The sequence below is a fragment of the Scatophagus argus genome, chromosome 1, assembly GCF_020382885.2.
Source record: "Scatophagus argus isolate fScaArg1 chromosome 1, fScaArg1.pri, whole genome shotgun sequence".
NCBI lineage: Eukaryota > Metazoa > Chordata > Actinopteri > Scatophagidae > Scatophagus > Scatophagus argus.
The window spans coordinates 12,322,666-12,343,239 of NC_058493.1; the positions used below are offsets into that span (position 1 = coordinate 12,322,666).

At 42.2% G+C, this 20,574-nt stretch overlaps 1 protein-coding gene across 1 annotated transcript in view; it reads left to right on the forward strand.

The window, feature by feature from the left end:
* ush2a (Usher syndrome 2A (autosomal recessive, mild)) overlaps positions 1 to 20,574 on the forward strand; it is a 184,653-nt gene that overhangs the window by 161,060 nt on the left and 3,019 nt on the right. Inside the window, exons 75-91 of the mRNA XM_046383631.1 lie at positions 7,357 to 7,438; positions 7,542 to 7,687; positions 7,991 to 8,332; positions 8,523 to 8,884; positions 9,022 to 9,391; positions 9,666 to 9,947; positions 10,058 to 10,227; positions 11,951 to 12,281; positions 16,901 to 17,107; positions 17,350 to 17,442; positions 17,708 to 17,853; positions 17,955 to 18,073; positions 18,426 to 18,524; positions 18,624 to 18,800; positions 19,673 to 19,756; positions 19,973 to 20,114; positions 20,312 to 20,399. Coding sequence (XP_046239587.1) covers positions 7,357 to 7,438; positions 7,542 to 7,687; positions 7,991 to 8,332; positions 8,523 to 8,884; positions 9,022 to 9,391; positions 9,666 to 9,947; positions 10,058 to 10,227; positions 11,951 to 12,281; positions 16,901 to 17,107; positions 17,350 to 17,442; positions 17,708 to 17,853; positions 17,955 to 18,073; positions 18,426 to 18,524; positions 18,624 to 18,800; positions 19,673 to 19,756; positions 19,973 to 20,114; positions 20,312 to 20,399 — 3,240 coding nt within the window. The remainder of the gene's footprint in view (positions 1 to 7,356; positions 7,439 to 7,541; positions 7,688 to 7,990; positions 8,333 to 8,522; positions 8,885 to 9,021; positions 9,392 to 9,665; positions 9,948 to 10,057; positions 10,228 to 11,950; positions 12,282 to 16,900; positions 17,108 to 17,349; positions 17,443 to 17,707; positions 17,854 to 17,954; positions 18,074 to 18,425; positions 18,525 to 18,623; positions 18,801 to 19,672; positions 19,757 to 19,972; positions 20,115 to 20,311; positions 20,400 to 20,574) is intronic.

Sequence of the window (20,574 nt, forward strand, 5' to 3'; positions counted from 1 at the left end):
ATCTGCTACCGCCATGCATACATACATGCATATGTGTGTGTGTGTGTGTGTGTGTGTGTGAAAGAATGAATCAGTGAGAGCACGGAGAAGAGAGAGTGTGCAATGTGTATGCAAGAGGTTATGTGTAGAGTGTGTGTTAACATTTCTGCCATGTCCATGTTTCTGTGTGTGTGTGTGTGTGTATGTGCTGCATGCTCCAAACCGTGCACACACAGACGAATGTGTACACGCACCGCTCCGCCATCCGCCAACAACAGCCGGCGCTGAAGGGAGCTGAAGGGTGCTTGGAAATTAAGGTTATTACACAAATTGAGCCATATGGTCTAAATATTTCAGAGCTGAAATTTACTAGGCAATAAAAATGGCCCCTACCTCGGTAATGGTGTAAATTACAGCTTAACCACCAGCGCTAATGATGTCCTTCTGTACACCCCGTAACCAACCGTACATGAAGGACACATTGTTTAAAAAATACCCCAGGAAAAGCGAGAGTAAGAGAGAGAGAAAGAGAGAGAGAGAGAGAGAGAGAGGAGTGGAAAGAAGAAGGGATGAGGATATAGGGGGAACGATGAAACAAATATGGGTAAAAGAGGAGTGAAAGATGTGAGGGAAGAAGAAAGATGAAGAGAAAAGGGGATGGAGAGAAAGAGAAAGTGGTTAATTTAGAGAGCAGATAAAGAGAGAGAGCTAGCAGCATGTTTACAATCTGTTAGTTTACCATTAAGAGCCCGTCAGAGAGTGTGGGACAGCGAGGGCCAGCCAGCGAACTGTGTCTCAAACTGTGTGTGTGTGTGTGTGTATTTAAGCATGCGCAGTCGGGGGGCATATATGTTATCAGAATATGTGATGTGTATTTAGACATGAATGGTCTGGTGTGTTGAATGATTAGATGGGGACAAACATGGTGAGAACACATAGTATGAATACAGATGCATAGTTTTGGGATGCTTTAGCATGTCATACTGTATGTTGGCTTGTGTTTTAGTGATTTGACCTGGGAATGCACAGTAAAGTTGTTATCACTCAGAATAGTTTTGTCTAACTGAGAAATCGATGAGAAGATCAACACTTTCATATCAGTAGACTAAATATGCTAAGCTAATAGCTTGGCTTGGCATAAGGACTAGAAGCAGGGTAAATGGCAAGCCTTGCTAAGACCAAAAGTAATAAAATCAACCTACAAGTGTCATGGAAGCCTCATGCTAGTGACAAGGTTTCCATCAAGAAATCATGTTTTCCCATAATGTCGAACCATTCCTTGAAGATCCATGTCAAATTTGGATCTCGGGAACACAACAAACTGATGAACCAGCTAGGAGTTAGTGAAACACTGATCACAGGGTCGTTGTTGCAACACAACTTTCACAACACTATGAATTTCTGGAGGGTCACGTATAATATATTGGCAACATAACAAGTGAAGTTCCAGTGTGTTGTTGTCAGCACATAACAGCCCTAAAATTAGAACACACATGGACTTTTCAGGTATGGTGCTTTTATTAAAGTTTTATCCAAGACCCTTCAAGCAGAGTGAAAGTCTAGTTTATTATTCATTTTATTTTATTAGACTAATTAGTCTAATAGAAAGATATAAAAAATAACTCAGATGTCCATACTTTGGACATCTCAATTCTCAATTACCTGTTTTAACCAAACTGAATCTGTAAAAGATATAAGTGAATCTGCTGAAACAGGACTGGGCTGCTCTACTTCTTCACTTGTTGCTTTGAACCCTCTCTTACTTCCTGTTCGGTTATTGGCTTTGCTTTGCTTAATCACAATAGAGAAGGGGTGGAGGATAGACTGTGGTCAAAGGACTAGGAATGACAAGGCTTTGCCCTTGCTCTCATTGACACCCTTTAACAAATGAGGAAGACACAGAAGTGCAGGCAAGAGAGAGATGCAAAGCCGAGTGCCCAGAGGGTGAGGAGAGAGGGATGAGGAGGTTGAGAGAGGAGGAGGACACAGGTGAAGAGAGGAGAGAAGGATTAGAGGGGAGAATAAGGAGACTCTGATGCAGAGTTCATTAGGCTCTCGGCCTATCAGACCCCTTAGTTAGAGGTCTCCAACTCTGATTGGAGGGCTCTCAGCATTCTGCATAAACAGCCAAATAATCAGGCTGCAACAGTCCCTCTTCTCCTCGCTGCAATCTCTCGTCTCCTCGTCTTTTTCACAACTCCTCCTTCTGTCGCTCCATACTGCTTAGTCCTCCCTCCATCGTTACATTTCCATCTCGGTTTTCTCTACCTCTGTCTTAAATTGCAGTTTTCATGCTATTCTCATCCACCCTCTCTGCCCCCCTACACTCCCTCTTCGTCCCCCTCTCAGTCTTTCAAGTGATTTTTGTTCAAGTAAGTTTATATCCTCCTACTTCCTCTTCCTCCTTCTCTCTTCATGCTCCCTCCTTCTCTCTCTTTCACACACACACACACACACTGTCTCTCTGTAATAACAGGTTGTGTGTTATTGTGTGTCTGTCTGTGAAGAGGCCACACCATCCAGTGTAGTGCTCTCCACTTGTCTTAATGGGTGTTTAGTGCTGCAACTGCCATATGATGGTTATCACTTTAGAGGAATGCTGAGTGTGTGAGAGAGACGAAGTCCATTCAACTCTCGAAGAAAGCATGGTTAAGAGTGTGTGAAAATGTGTAACTGAATCCTTGTGTTTGTTTTGGAAGTGGGCTGTACTTTTGAGGATGTGTTCCTGCCAGACTTGGTTTGTCTGCTGCTGTGTCACAGCCTGGACACGAATGTAGTGTCTCTGTATTTAGATTTGGTTATCTGCATTATGTTTTTGTAAGATACTTATCTGTGTCTGTGTTTTAGATGAACAACCCTCCTTCGAACGGAATATCAAGACACTCTTAGTCAAATCATTTTCATTGCATGAAAAATACTAAATTCACTTTGTTTCAGCTTAGTTTACAATTTTATCCCCATTTCTACCCAGTGACCAGAAAAGATTGAATGAAGCCTCTTGATTAGACGTTGCTTGTACAAATGCACAGATTTTATTTGCTTTGTTTTTTGTACCAAGTAATAAATAATGTAGTAATGTTTTTGTTGTTATATTTTTTTGTATTGAATTGGTCTTGCTGATGAAATAAGTATTGGATGAAACTGTATCCGCAGACAAATGTGCACACCAATTTAAATTCAGGAGACATCTGTGGATTTTAAGCATACCATCCCTGACTTGCCAGAATTTGTCCACTGGTCTTTGGCCACATCACACACACATAAACACATGCATATATGCACACTAAATATGCTGTTCCTGGGGTCTAGAGCCGCCAAGGCCAATCATGGCTGTCGGTGTGAAGTGGGCATGCCCGTTCCAGGCCCCTGCAGTCCCTCTCTGTCTGTGCTGGCCACAGACAAAACACATGTCTAATGGCACTGTCTAATGTGTGTCTGTGGGTGTGTTTCTCTATGTGCGTGTGTGTATGTCGCACGAACGTCTGTATGTGTCAGGGTTTGTCTAATGCACACTGACTAGCAGGGACACCCACGCAGGGCATTTGCAAACAGACACAGGGCAATTGTTCCAGCAGCATTGAATTAAGCCTGTGCATAAATACACACACACACACACACACACATACAAACTTGGCTTGAGAGCTTGGCATGGGGCGCGAAAGAGCAGCGTGTGGTGCACTGGCTCACCTCAGAAACCTCCAAAAACAATTACTGCTCTCACAGGGCTGGTCAGGGCACAGCTTGTACTAATAGACTGGACTAAAGAATTGAATTGAATTGAATTGAGCTGAATTGAATTGAACTGAATTGTACTGAATCATGACTGCTCATAGCATGTTTTACCACACACTGAAAGAACTAAGACATATAAGAAAAGGTGAAACAGCACGGTGCTTTATTATGTCTCCAGGACTTACAATGACAGAGGAGAGAGGCCAGAAAAGGCCTGTGGAGAGAAACATCCCTAAGGTAGACCAGTTGGACCCCATTCACCTATCATTAAGCATGGCTCCTTCATGTATGTTCTTAGGCTCTCACTCAAATTTACTTTTACCTGTGTGTGTGTGTGTGTGTGTGTGTGTGTGTGTGTGTGTGTGTGTGTGTATGAGAGACAGAGACAAAAAGAGTGTGTGTGTGTGTGTGTGTGTGTGTGTGTGTGTGTTTGCGTGTGTGTGCGTAGCCATATGCTAATGTTGGTCCGTCTCTGTCTCTCTGCGGGGCCCAGTGCTGGGGCCTTTGTGAGATAATCAGCATAATTCTTTTGACAAATACACATGGTTATTCTTAATTAGTATCACACACTGTCCCTCCGGCCGCACCATGCCTCTCCACCTGAATATCACACACACTCAGTTGTGCACTTGCACACACACTCTTCTAGTAGGGACATATGGGTACAAAACAAGATGCATGTAGACATGGGCTTGTTATGATACATGCAAATAAGCACAAATAAACACGCGGTACTGATATATTTGCTACAGAGACACACACGCTGTCCAGAGGATTCCTGCTGTGGCTCAGCTCACACACCAAAGACAAGACAGAATAAGAGATAAAAGATTGAATAGTTTGCTTCCTTGCCCTCAATGCTAAGTTGTGTTGAACCATGTAAGATCTGAGGGCTTTTTAATGTATAAATTAGCTAGACCTCGTGCTGTCTCCTCTCTTCCTTCCCTGTCATTGTCTCCTGTTCTGTCTTGTTTACACTTTTCTCCTTTACATCTGTGCAAATCTCGTCTCCTTATCTCTCTCTCTCTTTCTCTCCTCATTTCTCTCTCTCTCTCTCTCTCTGTCTCTCTTGACTTCTTGCTCCTCCTCTGTTCTTTTGCATTTGCCATGATTAACCAGAGACTTTGATCATTCACACATACATGCACATGCTCATGCACAATGAATTTCATTTGACGAGAACCTTTTTGCTTTCATATCCTGCATTAGGGCTTTTCATGTGGTCTTCATAGGTTGGCCAGAAACTCAAACATTTATCAAAATCATTTTTTTCTGCTACCACAAGCACACAACCTATATATTACAGTGACATCATAAACACGTTTCTAAGTTGCAGTATGGTCTACCTCTTGCTCCAAAATTGGTGCTTAAATATGCATGGATATGTATCCAAAACAGCCATTTGAAAGCTCTGTTAAATCTGACGCACACTGTGTAGTGTTCACAAAGTCCATGTGTAATATACGTGACAGAAACCCAACAAACATTAAGTTTGAAATTCAGTTCTAGCTGTGTGGTTTTAAGTATTTAACTTGACTCTTTTAATCATGTCATTATTTCTCAGGAAGTTTTGTATGTATGTGTTGTCTGCCTGTCTGTGTGTGTGTGTGTGCACGTGTGTATGCATGAGAGAGAAATAGTTATTGAGGGAGCTGTTAATGTAATGTAATAGTAGTGTGTTTTAGTGTTACACCATTTGATCACTACGTGTCTGTGTGTGCGGTTAACAAGCTGAGGTGGTGAATTTCATACTGCTTGATTGTTGAGTTTTTTTGTGTGTGTGTGTGTATATGTATATGTGTGTGTGTGTGTGTGTGTGTGGAGAGAGAGAGGAGGAGGCCGTTAATGTGGTGTGTTTCAGTGATAAAGTGTTTGAATGTATTGCCATCTAGAGGCGTGTAGCAGAGTCTCCATGCTCCTATAAAAGCTGCCAGCACCAGATGCTGCTATTGACAATGTGCATATGTTAACCGCTTTATAGGCCACATGCCTCACATATTTCACTGGCTTTTAAGGTAGAGAGATCTCTCATTCTTGCTCACTTAATCTGTCTCTCCCTTTTGCCACATTTATCTTTTTTTCTCTCCCACTTTAGCTTTCTTCCACCTTTTTTTTTGCCCATTCGTTCAATCTTTCTCAGTCTCAGTCGTTCTCACACACCCCCCTCTCCTTCTGTCTCTCCCTTTTTCATTTCCTTCAACAGTTATTAACTTACTCACCTCTGACTTTTTTTCCATCCCTCTTTTCTGATTTTCTGTCCTGCATCACCTTACTTCATTTCATTCCTATCTCTTTTTTCTTTGTGCTCTTCTTTCTCACTTTCCCTGCCCCTTTCTCTTTCTATCTCTCTCCACCCTGTGTCTCTCTCTTTGCATCCCTCCCTCGCTCCCTTCCTCTCTCTACTGAGAAGTGCTGTGATTTGCAGGAGGATTTAGCTTGTGTCTAGGTGTCTGGGGGCTTATTAATCCTATTTTACTGTGGATGAAAAACACATTGGCTCCCAGACATGAAAACAGTGAATACATGCATTCTGGTTGTTGTTCAGACAGTTCATCCTTGGTGCCACGCTACGGTGATTTGTCAGGGTTTTCATTTGATTCAGTTTGAATTGGAGCCTTTTTGATCCTCTTGCCGCTACATTGAAGTAGGTTACCAGTTAATCTCTTTACATATGCTTGCTTATGTGAAAGCATACAGCCCTGAACAGAGAATTAAAAAAACAAGACTGCAGACTCAACACTCGAAAAAAATATAGACTTGTGTGTTGTACATTCACAGAAATGTGTTCATGCACAGAGAGACGTCACTCTCATAGCTGCTTTAAAGCTCACATTCATAAACAAACAGGCAGTGCTACATCCTGTAGCCCAGTGATCCCTGACTACCATGTCATCGTACGCCAGGGCCTTTTGAAACAACAGTGTGTCTCTTTATCAATTAGTAAATGGTGTTCCCACTGTATCTCTCACACACACACACATATTGCCCCTGTGTCTGCCAGGGTGTTGGGCTGGATCCCACTGCCTAAAGCTACTGGCAGACTCACTCTGTGTGTGTGTGTGTGTGTGTGTGTGTGAGAGGGAGAGAGAGAGAGAGAGAGAGAGAAGGAGAGATGAAAGGGTGCTTGTGTGACATAAACACTCAATCTGGAAGCTTTGAATTCACCCATAAGGGACGGCTGCCTGCCTGCCAGTCTCTCTCTCGCTCTGTCTCTGCCACTTCTCTGGTGTCTACTTACTTTACCATGGCAGAGGCTGTATGTTGAAATGTTGATATCACAAATCCCATGTCATGTCATCTTAGCTTGCCATTGTTTCAGTGTTCCATTTCACCCCCCCCATTTTAATGAGTAATGCACTGGTTTTTATTCATGCCGGATTTGTTTGTGTAACTAATTTCCTCTCAGTCTCTTCTATGGCATGCTACCCACTTCCCTGTTTCTCTTTCCATCTATACTCTTTTATTTTGTCTCCTTGTAACTTTGCCCAGTCATTCCTTTGTCTTTTCTCCCACATATCTCTTCCTTCTTACAGCTTGGTGAATATCATGCCTTTCTACTTTGTCCTCTTCTTTTACCTCTTTGCACTTGTAGTCCTTCATGTCTCTATACGGTGTATCACATATTGGCTTCTCTTTCTCTCTCAGGGTTCAGTCCTAGAAGCGACTGTCTATGGTCTTGAACCATACAGTCAGTATAGTCTGCGAGTGGAAGCTGTGAATGATGCAGGTAAGTTGACTATGAGTTGCTCATATAAAATGTAAGGGATGAATAATATCAGCACCAACCACTGAACCCCTCCCTTGAGTCTACATGACTTGTAACCCTTCAGGCAGTGTGTCCAGTCCATGGGTAGGCATTAGGACGCTGGAGGCTTCTCCTGCAGGCCTTGAAAACTTCACAGTGGAGCAGAGAGAGCAGGGTCGGGCGTTACTGCTGAGCTGGGATCAACCAAGTGCTCCAAACGGAATCATCACGGTACATACCATATGAACTGAAACACAGGACACACAGCAAAGTACATACACAGCACTGAGCAGATGAAGCATAGTGGTCCTCGGATAAAATCAGTCTCACATAGTCAATCAAGTCACATAGAAGACACAATTGACAGCAGATAGCCCTGCACTTCAAGTCAGTATCGTCAAAAATATACACGTTACCACATTTTCATCCCTCCTTTGTTCCCATTATGTCATACTTTAATCCACCTTCTCCTCCTCACACTGCACTGGATACTTTTCTTTCCTCTTCCCCAATTTACATCTCCTCCTCCTCCAGATGTATAACTTGTACAGTGAAGGGAACCTGGAATTCAGCGGACTATCACGCAACTTCCTGTTTCGTCGTTTGGAGCCATGGACCATGTATTCTTTGACTCTTGAAGCTTGTACCTCAGCAGGCTGCACACACACCCCACCTCAGCACGTCACCACAGCAGCAGCTCCACCTTCTTCCCAGCCACCCCCCAGGCCTCTCTTCATTGGCCCAGACCATGTGTCACTCACCTGGGGCCCTCCCTCCCAGCCCAATGGACCGATTGCAGAGTATTTCTTACTTGGGAGAAGTCTGGAGGAAGTGGCGAGAGGAAGGAGCAATGAAGAGGGTAATGAAAGCGGAAAGGTAGGTTAAACAGAGGACACATGTCTGAAGATAAATTTCTAAGTTCATAATCAGTCTGACCATTTCACAGCCTAATAGAATATTGGGTGTCTGTAAAAGGTTACATCTTGCATTATTTCTGGAAGTTATCAAATGAACATTGTGTTACTGATGTAGGTCAAATTGAATCATCCCCCATGGTCTCCATCAGGTGCTGTTCAGAGAGTCATCCCCAAAACAAGGTGAAACCTTTTCGTATACAGTGACCGGATTGCGTCCCTGGACACAGTATGAGTTCAGTGTTCGCACTCACAACCATGCTGGACATACCTGGAGTCCCTGGGTAACTGTGACAACCAGACAGGCCCCTCCTCGTGGTCTAGCATCCCCAACGGTGAGCCACCTCCAAGGCAAGCCCAGTGAGGTGTTGGTGACCTGGACTCCTCCTTTGGAGCCCAACGGGGTGCTTCAGTCCTACAGGATTCAGAGAAACAATGTCAGTTTCTCATTTAGTTTTGACCCTACCGTCCTCAGCTACACAGATGAAGACCTCCTGCCCTTTTCAACATATAGGTATTATTTACTTATTACCAGAACGTTTCCTTGTGAGAATTCTAAATAACCGCCACATGAAAAAAAAAAAAAGATTTTTGCGGGATGAATTTTTAATAGATGATTAAATTTTTACTCCCTTTTGTTCTTTTCTACAGCTACTCAGTCATAGCCTGCACATCTGAGGGATGCATCACAAGTCCTCATACAAACATCACAACTCTAGAGGCTCCACCTGCCACAGTGGAAGCTCCCGCAATGGACAGCATCACATCCAATAGTATAAACATTTCCTGGAGCAAACCGCTGACACAGAATGGAGAGGTGACTGAATACGTGCTCAAACTGAACAATGAAGAAGCTTATCGTGGGAAAGACCTAAATGTAGTGCTGTCACATTTGCGGCCTCACACCTCATATCAGCTGGTCCTTGTAGCGTGCACCAGGGGTGGGTGCACTACCAGCACCACAGTGTCTGCTCAAACTGAGGAAGTTCCACCCACTGACCTGCCTGCCCCAACTCTGAAGGTGCGTTTATTCATTTCTTTGCTTCCAATCCAGATCCTAGCTTTGCAATGTAGCTCAAGAGAATTTAAATTCCATAGAATTTAGTTTCTTGCACAAATTTACAAAACCTCATAAACTCTGATTTATCAGTAGAATAATTACATGATACAAAGCATATGCATTTGTTTTTTATATAGATTGATTCTTTTGGTTATTTTGATAACATGTGTTGAGTTTTACCTGTTGCTATGTTTGGAGCGCTGTTTTTTGTGACCTCTGACCTTTTACATTGAAGGTCACTGGCTCAGAGTCAGTGGAGGTTAACTGGAGACCACCAGAACACCCTAATGGCATCATCACAGGATATGAGCTTCGCAGAGATGGTGAAGTCATCTATGTCGGCACAGAGACCCATTACCACGACTTTACACTTGTGCCTAATGTGGAATACAGCTACGTTGTCAGGGCCAACAACAGCAAAGGCGCAGTGAGCAGCGCAGCGTCCACAGCAAAGACTGACTCGTCAGCTCCGTCTGGGGTTGGTGTCCCCACACTGACGCCTCTGGGACCGAACCAGGTGATTTATTCATCTATTTAGTCCATAAAGGTAACAACTGAACAGTGACACTAAAACATACTTGCTATCTTTTAATAAGTTTTTGTTCCATATGTTGTTTGTCTTCCCAGGTGAGAGTAGACTGGAGTACTCCAGCTCGTCCTAATGGAGACATTGTGAGTTACACTGTGCATCAAAGAGATCCAGTCCAGCTCAGCCTCATCAGCACTGTGTTCACTCCAGAGGAGGGTGACTTCTCTGACAGACACACCACTCTGCATGGGCTTGCTGCTTACCACAGGTCAGTTAAAGTACCACAGTTAACTTTCATTTATTCATGCAGCAAAATATGTTGGAAGTAGGGATGCACGTTATATATGACAGATATATTATCGTCCCAGTAATGGAAGATTTATATAATCAGCTAATAATGAAATTATAGCCGATGAATAGTGTTGATAGCACAAAGCCAGATTCCTTTCATTGACTTAGCAAGTACAGCATCTAGACATTCCAATACAGTATTTGGTGGTATGCACCTTTAAAGTTAGTTTGAGATCTGCCATTAAATGCAGAGAGGAAGGAGAAGAAAAACAAGTACGGCTGCACCTGGGCAGAGCCACACCTCATCACCAGTGTGACATTTTTTGGACAACATGACAGCAGTTTGTCATTCATGTTTCAAAAGGGTTTAGAGAGGAGATAAGAAGCCTGTGTGTAATACAACAAATCGTATTGGAGTTATGGAATATTAAGTCATCCATCTTTGCTCCCTACATCCTTTCTTACCCTCAGGTTTGGATGAAAATTTTCAAAATCTAAATAAATCTAAATGCCAGTAGGAGCAGATAATTATAGTATCGGTGGAAAAAATACATGTCATACATCCCCAGTTAGAAGTACTGTCAAACTGCAAAGCTGAATGTTGATCACGTTCACACTTTAATTAAACTGCATTGCTGAAAATTGCCAAGATAAAAACTTGAACGATATGAATAGAATGACCACAGCCACTTTTTAAAACCACTACAACATATAGACTGTTATAGTTAGTACCAGAGTTATGTTCACTTCACTCTCATTTTAATTATTAATAACTTTTTTCTTAATAACATAATAATAATAATAGTTAGTGCATTCTTTTAAATTAGAAATGAACTGAAATTTTAAATCTATTTTAAAATGATTGAACTTAAAGTGAACCTGGTGTGAAGTGGCGTGAGGGATCAAAAAGTAATCAAATATGGTTTCATATTTTTTTCCAAATCTGTACTCGAAATTCTGATACATTTAATCCACGCTGAAAAGAATAATCTTGCAAAGATAAAAAGATGCAAGACATCTATTTGCAGTGCTCTGCTGTTTTTCAAGAGACAAGTCAAATGCTGGATTTCTTAAGTGATAAATTAGGATAGAAATGCACATGTCAGAATGCAAATATCTTGAAAAGGTGAAAAACAGTCTCTCTAATGAGCTGCCATAAAGACATTGTCAACACTGTGGTGTCTCAAAGCAAGAACTAAAGAGAGAAGTGAGGCAACCTTGAAGCGGTGGCCATGCATCTATCACTGTGTCTCAAAAAAGGACAGCAGCTTAGACGTGTGTGTCTGTGTGTGTGCGCTCGCGTGTGTGTGTGCTAATGCGTGTGCAGTTGTGTGTGCATGTCAGTGTGCTTGAATGTGTGGCTGTGCATGTGTGTATGTGCACTCTGATAGAGATTCAGATAATAAAAGCTCATCATCCTTATCATCTAAAGATCACTCCCCTCTCTCTCCGTTGACCTCCTAACCATTCAGCCCATCTTCATAACCTTCTCTCTCTTTTCTCCCCCTCACTCTTCCCTATCGTTTCCTTTATTCCTTTTGTTCTCCAAAAGAAACAACAGCACTTCCAAATTAGTTTCTACTGACTTTATGTTAATTATTTAAGATAAGATGTGTTTCTTCCCCTCATTTGTCTTTTGCACAGGACAAAAACATCCCTGATTACTGCATTTAAAAATATGTGCCTTTGTTTGTGTATAGGTATGAAGTGAAGGTGGAGGCCTGCACAGCGCTGGGCTGCTCTTCCAGTGACTGGTCATCTGTACTTACTTTGGAAGCTCCCCCTGCTGGACAAACAGCACCGCTGCTAGACCTCCAACCTGACATACACACCGGCCTACAGACCACTTTTTTACTCACCTGGTCGCCTCCAGCTCAGCCAAATGGCAAAGTTCTGCTTTATGAGGTGTACCGCAGGATGACTCGTACCACTGACAGCCACAGAAGTGATACAGAAACACTCATCCACAGGGATGTGTCCACTACTTACAAAGATGAAGCACTTCAGCCGTATACTCTATACCAGTACCAGGTACAGCACTCTGTGTGTATTTGTTTAGAAAAGCAGATTTCTAGTAGATATTAACTGGTTAATGCTCGTAAAGGTAAACTCAAATGTTTATCCAGATCTGAAAGGATGGAGATGGAAACCAATCGTTCTGTCTCACTGAAAACAAAGTAATGCTGGCTTTTGACCTGGATTTTGTGAGGCATCTTGAGGTTTTTTTTTTCTCTTTTATTTGTATTAGAAAGAATAAAACAAAATTGCTGGGAAGACACAGAGCTTGATTAAGTGGACAAGTCATGAACAGTTTCAAATTTTACAGACCTTACTTATTTAGTAGGTTATCAAAATAACTAATAGATTAGATGTGTTTTTTGGAGGATATCAGGTTTACAGAAAAATCTAAACACGCGTTATAACTAAAAAACACATGGACCTCTGGAGTGATCATGGAGTTAAACTCTTTATTGTGATCTGTGAGCCTCATTTGAGACCAGAGGTGATGTGACTGACACAACAGAAGATGCTGCCTGTTTTCACAATGAAATGTTTTCCTGAAGTCACGCAGTCACACACACGCAGACACACACACATACATCCAAATTAATATAGTCATCCATACACACCAACATACACAAACACACGCACGAACCAAGTAATCAGACAGGTGTTAAATGGCGGGGTCCATATTCATGCTGTTGTGCTGTGCGTTGGTACGCTAATTGACAGGCTAGCCCTTTGGAAGCAACAATAACATTAGCATTCCTGCCTGTCACACATCCAAGCCGATGCCAGAGAACCTGTGTAATTGATTGAGTTTGCCTGATTGTGGTGCCGTCTTTATTTACGAGGGTCCTAATTTATGACAGGAGGAGGGAGGGAGGGAGGAGCTTTTGGAGATGACGGGCGGGCAACAGAGCCATTAATCACTGGGCCCTCACAGCACCCCACTTCCTGATTACCAGCCAGCCAATCGAATTAACTGTTAGCCCCCTTGGTAACAGAGCTTGTATTGGAAAGACCTTTTAATGGTGACCGCTACACGTCCCCTGAGGATCTGTCAGTGGGGGATTGGGGTATGTGGACAAGGTGGGGGTATGTGTGTGATGTCCACGTGTACATGTACACAGTAGTAAATGTGTGTGTTTCTGTTTGCATGTAAATATGTGTGTGTGTGTGCGCGCGCGCTTTTGTCAGAGAGAGAAACAATATAAATGTTGAGAAATTCCTATGGGCTTATTCGTCATGCCTTCGCTCTCAAGTTTCAACCAATAAGTTATATTTTTTCATTGCCCGTCTGTCAATCTATCAGTCTATCCTCTACCTCTACCTTTCTGTCTATCTTTCTTCCTGGCTTTGTTTTTATTTAGCTGTTAATCTATCTGTGTACCTTTTTGGCTCTTTCTCCCAGTGTTTAAGGCGTACACAAGGACGATAAGTCAGTTCAGTTTAGCGCACCACAGTGCAGAGAGAGAAATCATATTAGGCTAATTACACTGGGTCATAAGCTCCTATTGACAGCTTTATGCTTGGTTTTAATTACTGCCCACTTTCACACAACTTAGCCCCTTCACCCCAAGTAGCTGCACCCGCCAAGAAGCTTCACTGGCCTATCGGAGCGCTCGAATCGAGTCCGCAGTCCCACCATCCAATAACAACGCTCAAATACTGTGTGGTAGTTTCCTGAAGTCGTTTGTTGCCATGGCGGCTCCTTTGCTGCCATAGCAGCTAACCGCGTATATTTTTATTTTGTGTCTAACAAGCCAAATCATGGCCCAATAGGAGGAGAGAGGACAAGAGAGGAGAGAAAGCAGTAAAAAGTCTGTAGATGATATAAGGACGGGGATATGAGCTCTGCCTCTTAGCACTGGATCAAGGGCAAGGTGATCTGGACTGACTTTAGTTTTGAACTTTTTCTCTCTGTTCTGTCTATGTGGCATAAACTTCTTAAACAGGCTCAAAGCCTTGCGTCATATGAAGCTTTAACTGTTGCTGCTAGGAGAAGAACACGGTTGTTGCTGGGTAGAACTGTTTCATTGCTGCAGTTATAAGTTGTATGATGGCAAGAGCTACTTCAGACTATTTTAAGCAACAAGTCAAGTCACAGTTCCTGTGTAGAAACTACATACCATAGAAAACTTTCACCTGATGCAAATGCTCTTGTTCTTCAGACTGTTTAACTAGATATTTAGAACCTTTTCTGTGTGCTTTGTTCCATTACTATGATTCTGCAAATGTGATTACATTAAGAGATACAGTTTGTTGTTCGCTGTTACAAGTACAATCAAATCATCATTGTCATAACTGCAAACAGACTGCTAACATATAGAAATATGAAACGGAAATCATTACTTCATTTATTTTCAGTATCACTTTGATGTAAATGTGCCAGATTTAGCCAGGGGCAGGTTTTCCTCAGCAGGCTATTGTTAAAAACAGTCATTATTTTGCTTGATACATAAAACCAATAATATAATGAGTTTAGATTTAATTACAAAAATGGCTGTTTCCCTACCCCTAATCCTGTAATCTTCTTTGTAGCTGTCAGTTGTCCCACATGTACTGCACACACATACACACTTCTCTTTGACCTTTTCCTTATCAGGATGACAGCATGCCCTTTACCCAACACACACTCTTTCTTCTTTCCCTCCACCAATCATTCTTACTCTTCCACACAGGCTCCTGTCCTTTCCTTAATTCTTCTTCCTGCCATCCCTCCTACCATTCCCATTTTTTCATCCACTTCTTCCACCACCATGACAGTACAGACAACGGACCAGAAGGCTTATAATAGAAAAATACAGAAAAGTTAGAGGACTGTAGTGTTTCTGATAAGAAATTTAAAGTTAAAATGTTTGTAGTTTGCAAAAGCTTTTCTCCTCATCTCTTGTTTACCTTTTTAGAATTTCATTTTAATTAATAACTTCTACTTCATTAGTTTTGTGAATTAGTATTATAATTTTTACAGCATCACATTGATCCTTGATCAAGGATCACAGTAGTGACCAATCACATCAGCTCCTCTTATCTCCTTTAAAAGCATCCGACAGCTACATGGGCCAGTGGACAAGGTTCAGATTGGTCTCTTTGTGAGGAAACTGTAGGTACTGTAGGAGTCACAAGTCAAAAATACTATTATAGAAATAAACCCTCAAGGGCCAATGTGTCTGTCCCTGTTTGAGTCTAATGGATTTATTTTGCTTTAGACAAAAAGTTTGTTCTTGTGCAAAATGTTTTGATTAAGTGACTGTGAAAGGTTGCATTCAGTTACACATACCAGCATACATTTGCATTCACACAAGAGCTGTAAATACTCATTAAATGTCTCTGAAATAAGACATTTTACACAACTGAAAATAATATTTTGACCATAAAGAGGATATTGTTGTTGCTGTGTTTAAGTGTTCTTAAAATTGAAATTATTTTGCTGCATAAACCTGAACTCCTGTGAGGAATAGGTCAATATACTGAGGTATACTTATAGATGCAAGATTGTGTAAATATTTTATTGTATACTGGTACTGTGTTGCAACTGCTCAGGCAGTTATCAAGTCAGTGTGTTGGATGTCTATTTAAATATTTACACTACAGTAAAAAAAATTATGAAAGTGAAAGAACCAAAGTTTGGCAGACACGAAAAGGTTTTTTTGTGATGTTAGAGGATTCTGTATGTGCACTGCCACCAACTAAAGTCAAGAAACTAGAACAAAGTTATTTGTGTAACCAGAAAGCACAACCAGTTCTGCAGAACTAAACCCCTCCCAGGTCCATTTGGGGCAATGGACTTACTAAACAGCACAACCTGACATTTCTCATGCTTCCCCTGTTCGGTCTCCTGACTCCACTCCTTGTGCCACATCCGCTCTTCCTCCTGTCCTCCTCTTCCTCCTCCCCATTCACAGTCTCTCCATCTTCCATTCTTCTTTCCCCTCTCCCATCTCAGTCCATCTGTGCTGTCACTTAGATCAATCAGTCTGATTGATCACGGCCTAATTGACAATTATTGAGGTTAATTTGACTCTTAACACGCTTGCATGCACTCGCATATGTGCACAAAAGCCACTGTCACAGCTCCAGACAACGCATCGCGCACACACAGACACACACTTTCAACATTGAAGCTCAGACCCATCCATCTGCCTTCTGCACTACTTCTGACAGGCTACAGATGACTTACACATGCAAATCTCCACCCTGCCTGACCCTGTGCTGTGTACACCCTCTAATTATACCCAACACAAGCACACAAATAAGATTACTCTGTGTGCGTATGTTTGCGTGTGTGTGTGTGTGTGTGAGAGAGAGAGAGAGAATAACTCCTTGATGAAGGTGAAAAGTAATTGTCATGCAGATATGTTCGTGCTGGTTTGCATGTTGAAAAGGTTTTCTTCTCAGTGCTGATGGTAGTTTTGATGGATGATCCAGTGAATTGACTTATATCCTTTAGGTGGTCTGGTGGATACTCGGTAATTAAGAGAAGCTTTCATCATTGGGAGTAAATAAAATGTGTCTGAAATCCTAATGACCAGAGCAAAAAGTTTTATGTCCGGCTCTCACTTGTGGCACATGTTCTCTCTCTGTTATTCACCATCGTTAAAAATGTGAGTGAACTGAACTGACTGACGTGAGGTTTTGACCAACAGGTGTGGGCAGTGAATTCTGCTGGTCGCTCTGCCAGTGCGTGGGCCAGTGGGAGAACCGGACCTGCCCCACCTGAGGGTGTAGGCCCGCCTATTTTCCTGCATGTTTCAGCGACCTCAGCAGTAGTGGACATCCATCCTCCAGCTCAACCCAATGGGATCATTAGCCTTTACAGAGTGTTCTCACTGAACCACAGCAGCCACACTCTGGTAAAGAACATAATACCACATCTGATAATTCACTCAGCTTGTATGAAGGTTCTTTAACAATTTCTGTACCATCTTGCTCTCTAGTCCTCCATTTTTTTTTAAATTGTAATCACCCTTTTCTGTCATCAGTCAATCTCATTCTGTCCTCCTGTGTTTTCTGCCTTGGCCTGCCCGTGATATGTTTCTGTACACTGTGGTCACCCAAAACCTAAACTCACCCCCTCATTTTCTCTTTCCTGTAGCTGTCAGAAGGTACATCCCACCAACAGACGCTCCATGGTTTACATCCTTATACCCAATACTGGGTAGGAATAGAGGCCTGCACCTGTTATCAGGTAGTAATATATATTTGCCTTGTCGTGAAAGTGAGATCACTCATTCTGGTTCTTGTCTGGTCTTATTTTGAAAAGGCTGTTGTAGGCTGTGCCACTGTTAAGTATTAATTACTTAGATAATCATATATTTTTACTATAAAATACTTGAGCAGAGGTATTTGTTCCACCACTGAATGCCACCTTTTAAATTGCCATGGATACTCTACTTGTGCACACATAAAAAATACTATGTATCTTTGAAGTGTCTGTTTTGGACATTTGACAGTGCTGTAACCAAGGTCCAGTGGGTGACCTCCACACCCTGGCCGCCCCCCCAGCACGCCAGCCTCCTCCTCGCCCCGTCACCCTGACCTCCCGCTCTGTTCAGCTGGAATGGGACGAGCCTCTGGCACCTAATGGAGTTATTGAAAGGTGAGTAGGAAACATAAAAGAAAAAGTATTTGCACTCAGATTTCATGAAGGAACGAGACAGATTGTGTGAACTTACTTTCTCTCTTCCTCTCTATTTCCAGCTGTGAGCTACATCTCAGATCACCCTGCCCACAGCCCCTCCAGCCTGTCCCCCTACCTTGCACTGAAGGACCAGTGGAAATCTGCTTCTTTGGGAAAAGGCGGAGCTACAATGTGACAGGTTACTCTGTGCTTATGTCGAGTCCAGATATTTTTGCATGAGTATCGAAACACTGTACAGTAAAGCAGCAAGAAAATATCATTGAGAATATGAAAGCATAGAGTAAGAAAGACCAGTGACCACAATAATACAATAAAAAACAGTGGCCAGTTCAAAATTTCAAGTGATGAGTGAATGATTATGCAAAACCAGGGAGTGTACAAAGGCAGGCGATGGCTTTGTGAATACGAATAATTGAGCTGCACTGAGATAAACTGACACTACATTATAAGGACTTGGAGGGATACTTGCATAGTGTGTTGCTTGTCTGTGTTGTATGTTTTATGTGAATCAACTGAATCAATCTGTGCAGGTCTTCAGCCGTACTCCACCTATCAGCTGAGGGCTGCCTGCTTCAACAACATGGGCAGCACTGCCTCCAACTGGACTACTGTTACCACACTCAGTGAAGGTAACAAACGTGTCCACAGTCCCTCAGTGTTCCCAGCTAGCCAGTCATAAGAAACTTAAAAACACAAACCTTTCCTTCTGCCACTGTCCCCCCTTCCAGCCCCCCGGTATGTGTCTCCATTCTCAGTGGACAGTAACCTGACAGTTATCTGGTTGGACTGGGGGGAGTCCTTCGCCCTCAACGGCTACCTGAAGGAGTATAGTGTGACTGAGAGCCAGCTGAGGATCTATACTGGTTTCTACAGCTATCTCCATATTTCACGCACCTCGCAGAAAAGTGAGCACACACACATGAAAATATCTACTACACAGCAGCAGCTACTGTAGAAATACACTCCAAACATTTAGTGTGGTCATAGACTGCTGTCGACTATGGTAATGCAAAAATAAATCTATGAATAAAGAAAATGCTCTCTAACTTTGTTAAACAAAATTGGTTAACATATAGCAGCCCTTCAGCTTCGGCACAGTTACTGCACAGTTAAAGAATAAAATGCTTTTTGAATTAATGGGCTTTGGCTAATGACAGGAACATTAAAACCAGCACCAACAGACTCAGGGACAGCTTCTTCCCCAGAGCTGTTAAAGCAATAACCCCCCTACAGTGAAACACTCATACACATAGTCTGGCACTAGTGCACTTTGTTTTATCTACCTCACTCTGTATTCTGCATTTTGTACTTTGTATTTTATATTTTTATATTTTCTTCTAAGGTGTGCAATTTTTTATTTTCCTATTTATAAGTGTGTTTTGAAGCTGAGAATCTGCACAAAATTTCGTTATGCTTGCATAATGACAATAAAGACTCTTGAATCTTGAATCTTGAATCTTGAATCTTGGCTGACTGGTGTATGGGCCATATACCAATAATGGGCAATAAGCTACTGATATCATGAACCTATATCATATTTAAGTGTCTTTTAACATTGAGTCTACAAATTTCATCAAATGTCTTATTTGATTGGTTGTCAGGCTGGCAATGAGGGTGAGCCAGACTTTTGATTGAAGCGATTTGTGGATGTGAACAGAGTATTTCAGAGAACTAGGAGTCACTGTTACAGAGTGAGCTGCAGTTGTTAAGAGTTAAGACAGTTGGATTCATTTTAAGCTAAAATATTTTCTTCTGCCCCGTCTCTGTTGCTTCTCAGCTCTGTCATTTCAGGTGACATGTACGACCAACAGTGGCAGTGCCAGCACTCCCATCGTCAGATATAGCCCTGCCACAGGCCTAGGTAACACACACACACACACACACACAGAGCCAGAATTAATCTCAGTACAAAATCAAATCTGAATCTGAATATCCTTTAGCAACTCAGGAATCTTTGTATCCTCACGTCCTCATTTGCATCAAATTAAATCTGTAGATGGTAAAACGAAAAACAACAAATGCACTAGAAATGGAATGAAATGTGGTGTCTTCTTCATTTGTTTCTCTCTCACTGCAGGTCCTCCTGAGCCTGAAGACAGTGGTAAACAGGGCGTCAGCATGTCAGCAACACCAGTTTACTCTGAGCTGTGGTTCATCTTGTTGCTGACTCTGCTGGGTCTGTTTCTGTTGGCCTTACTGCTGGGCCTAGTGCTGCAGAGGTATTTTAATGTACTATGTGACAAGTAAAAGGTTTAGGCCATACATATATTAGTCAATGATTTCTTCTCCTCAAGACTTTGCACTTGTTAATATAAAACTTGCACATGTCTTTACAAAATAGAGCATAATTGACAGATTCATCTGAATGAGATCAAGAACAAAAGGGTGTGAATGTTTTTCTTTTCTCCAATCTTAGAGGCCTGAGGAAGAATCCTTCAGCCAGAGAGCGCCCTCCGCTGGTCATGCTTCAGAAGACCCGGAAGGCTGCGGGAGAGACATACATGGTGAGAGGAGCTGAGAACAAGGAGCTCAGTGAAAGAGAGAGTGACAGGATGAAGAAGAGGCAGAGAGAGGTAGTTGGCTCTACAGAGATAAAACCAGAAAAAATGGCAAAGTAAGACAGAAGGAACAACAAGAGTGTTTCACAGCTATTTTTGCTGATTTCATGAAATCGCTCGG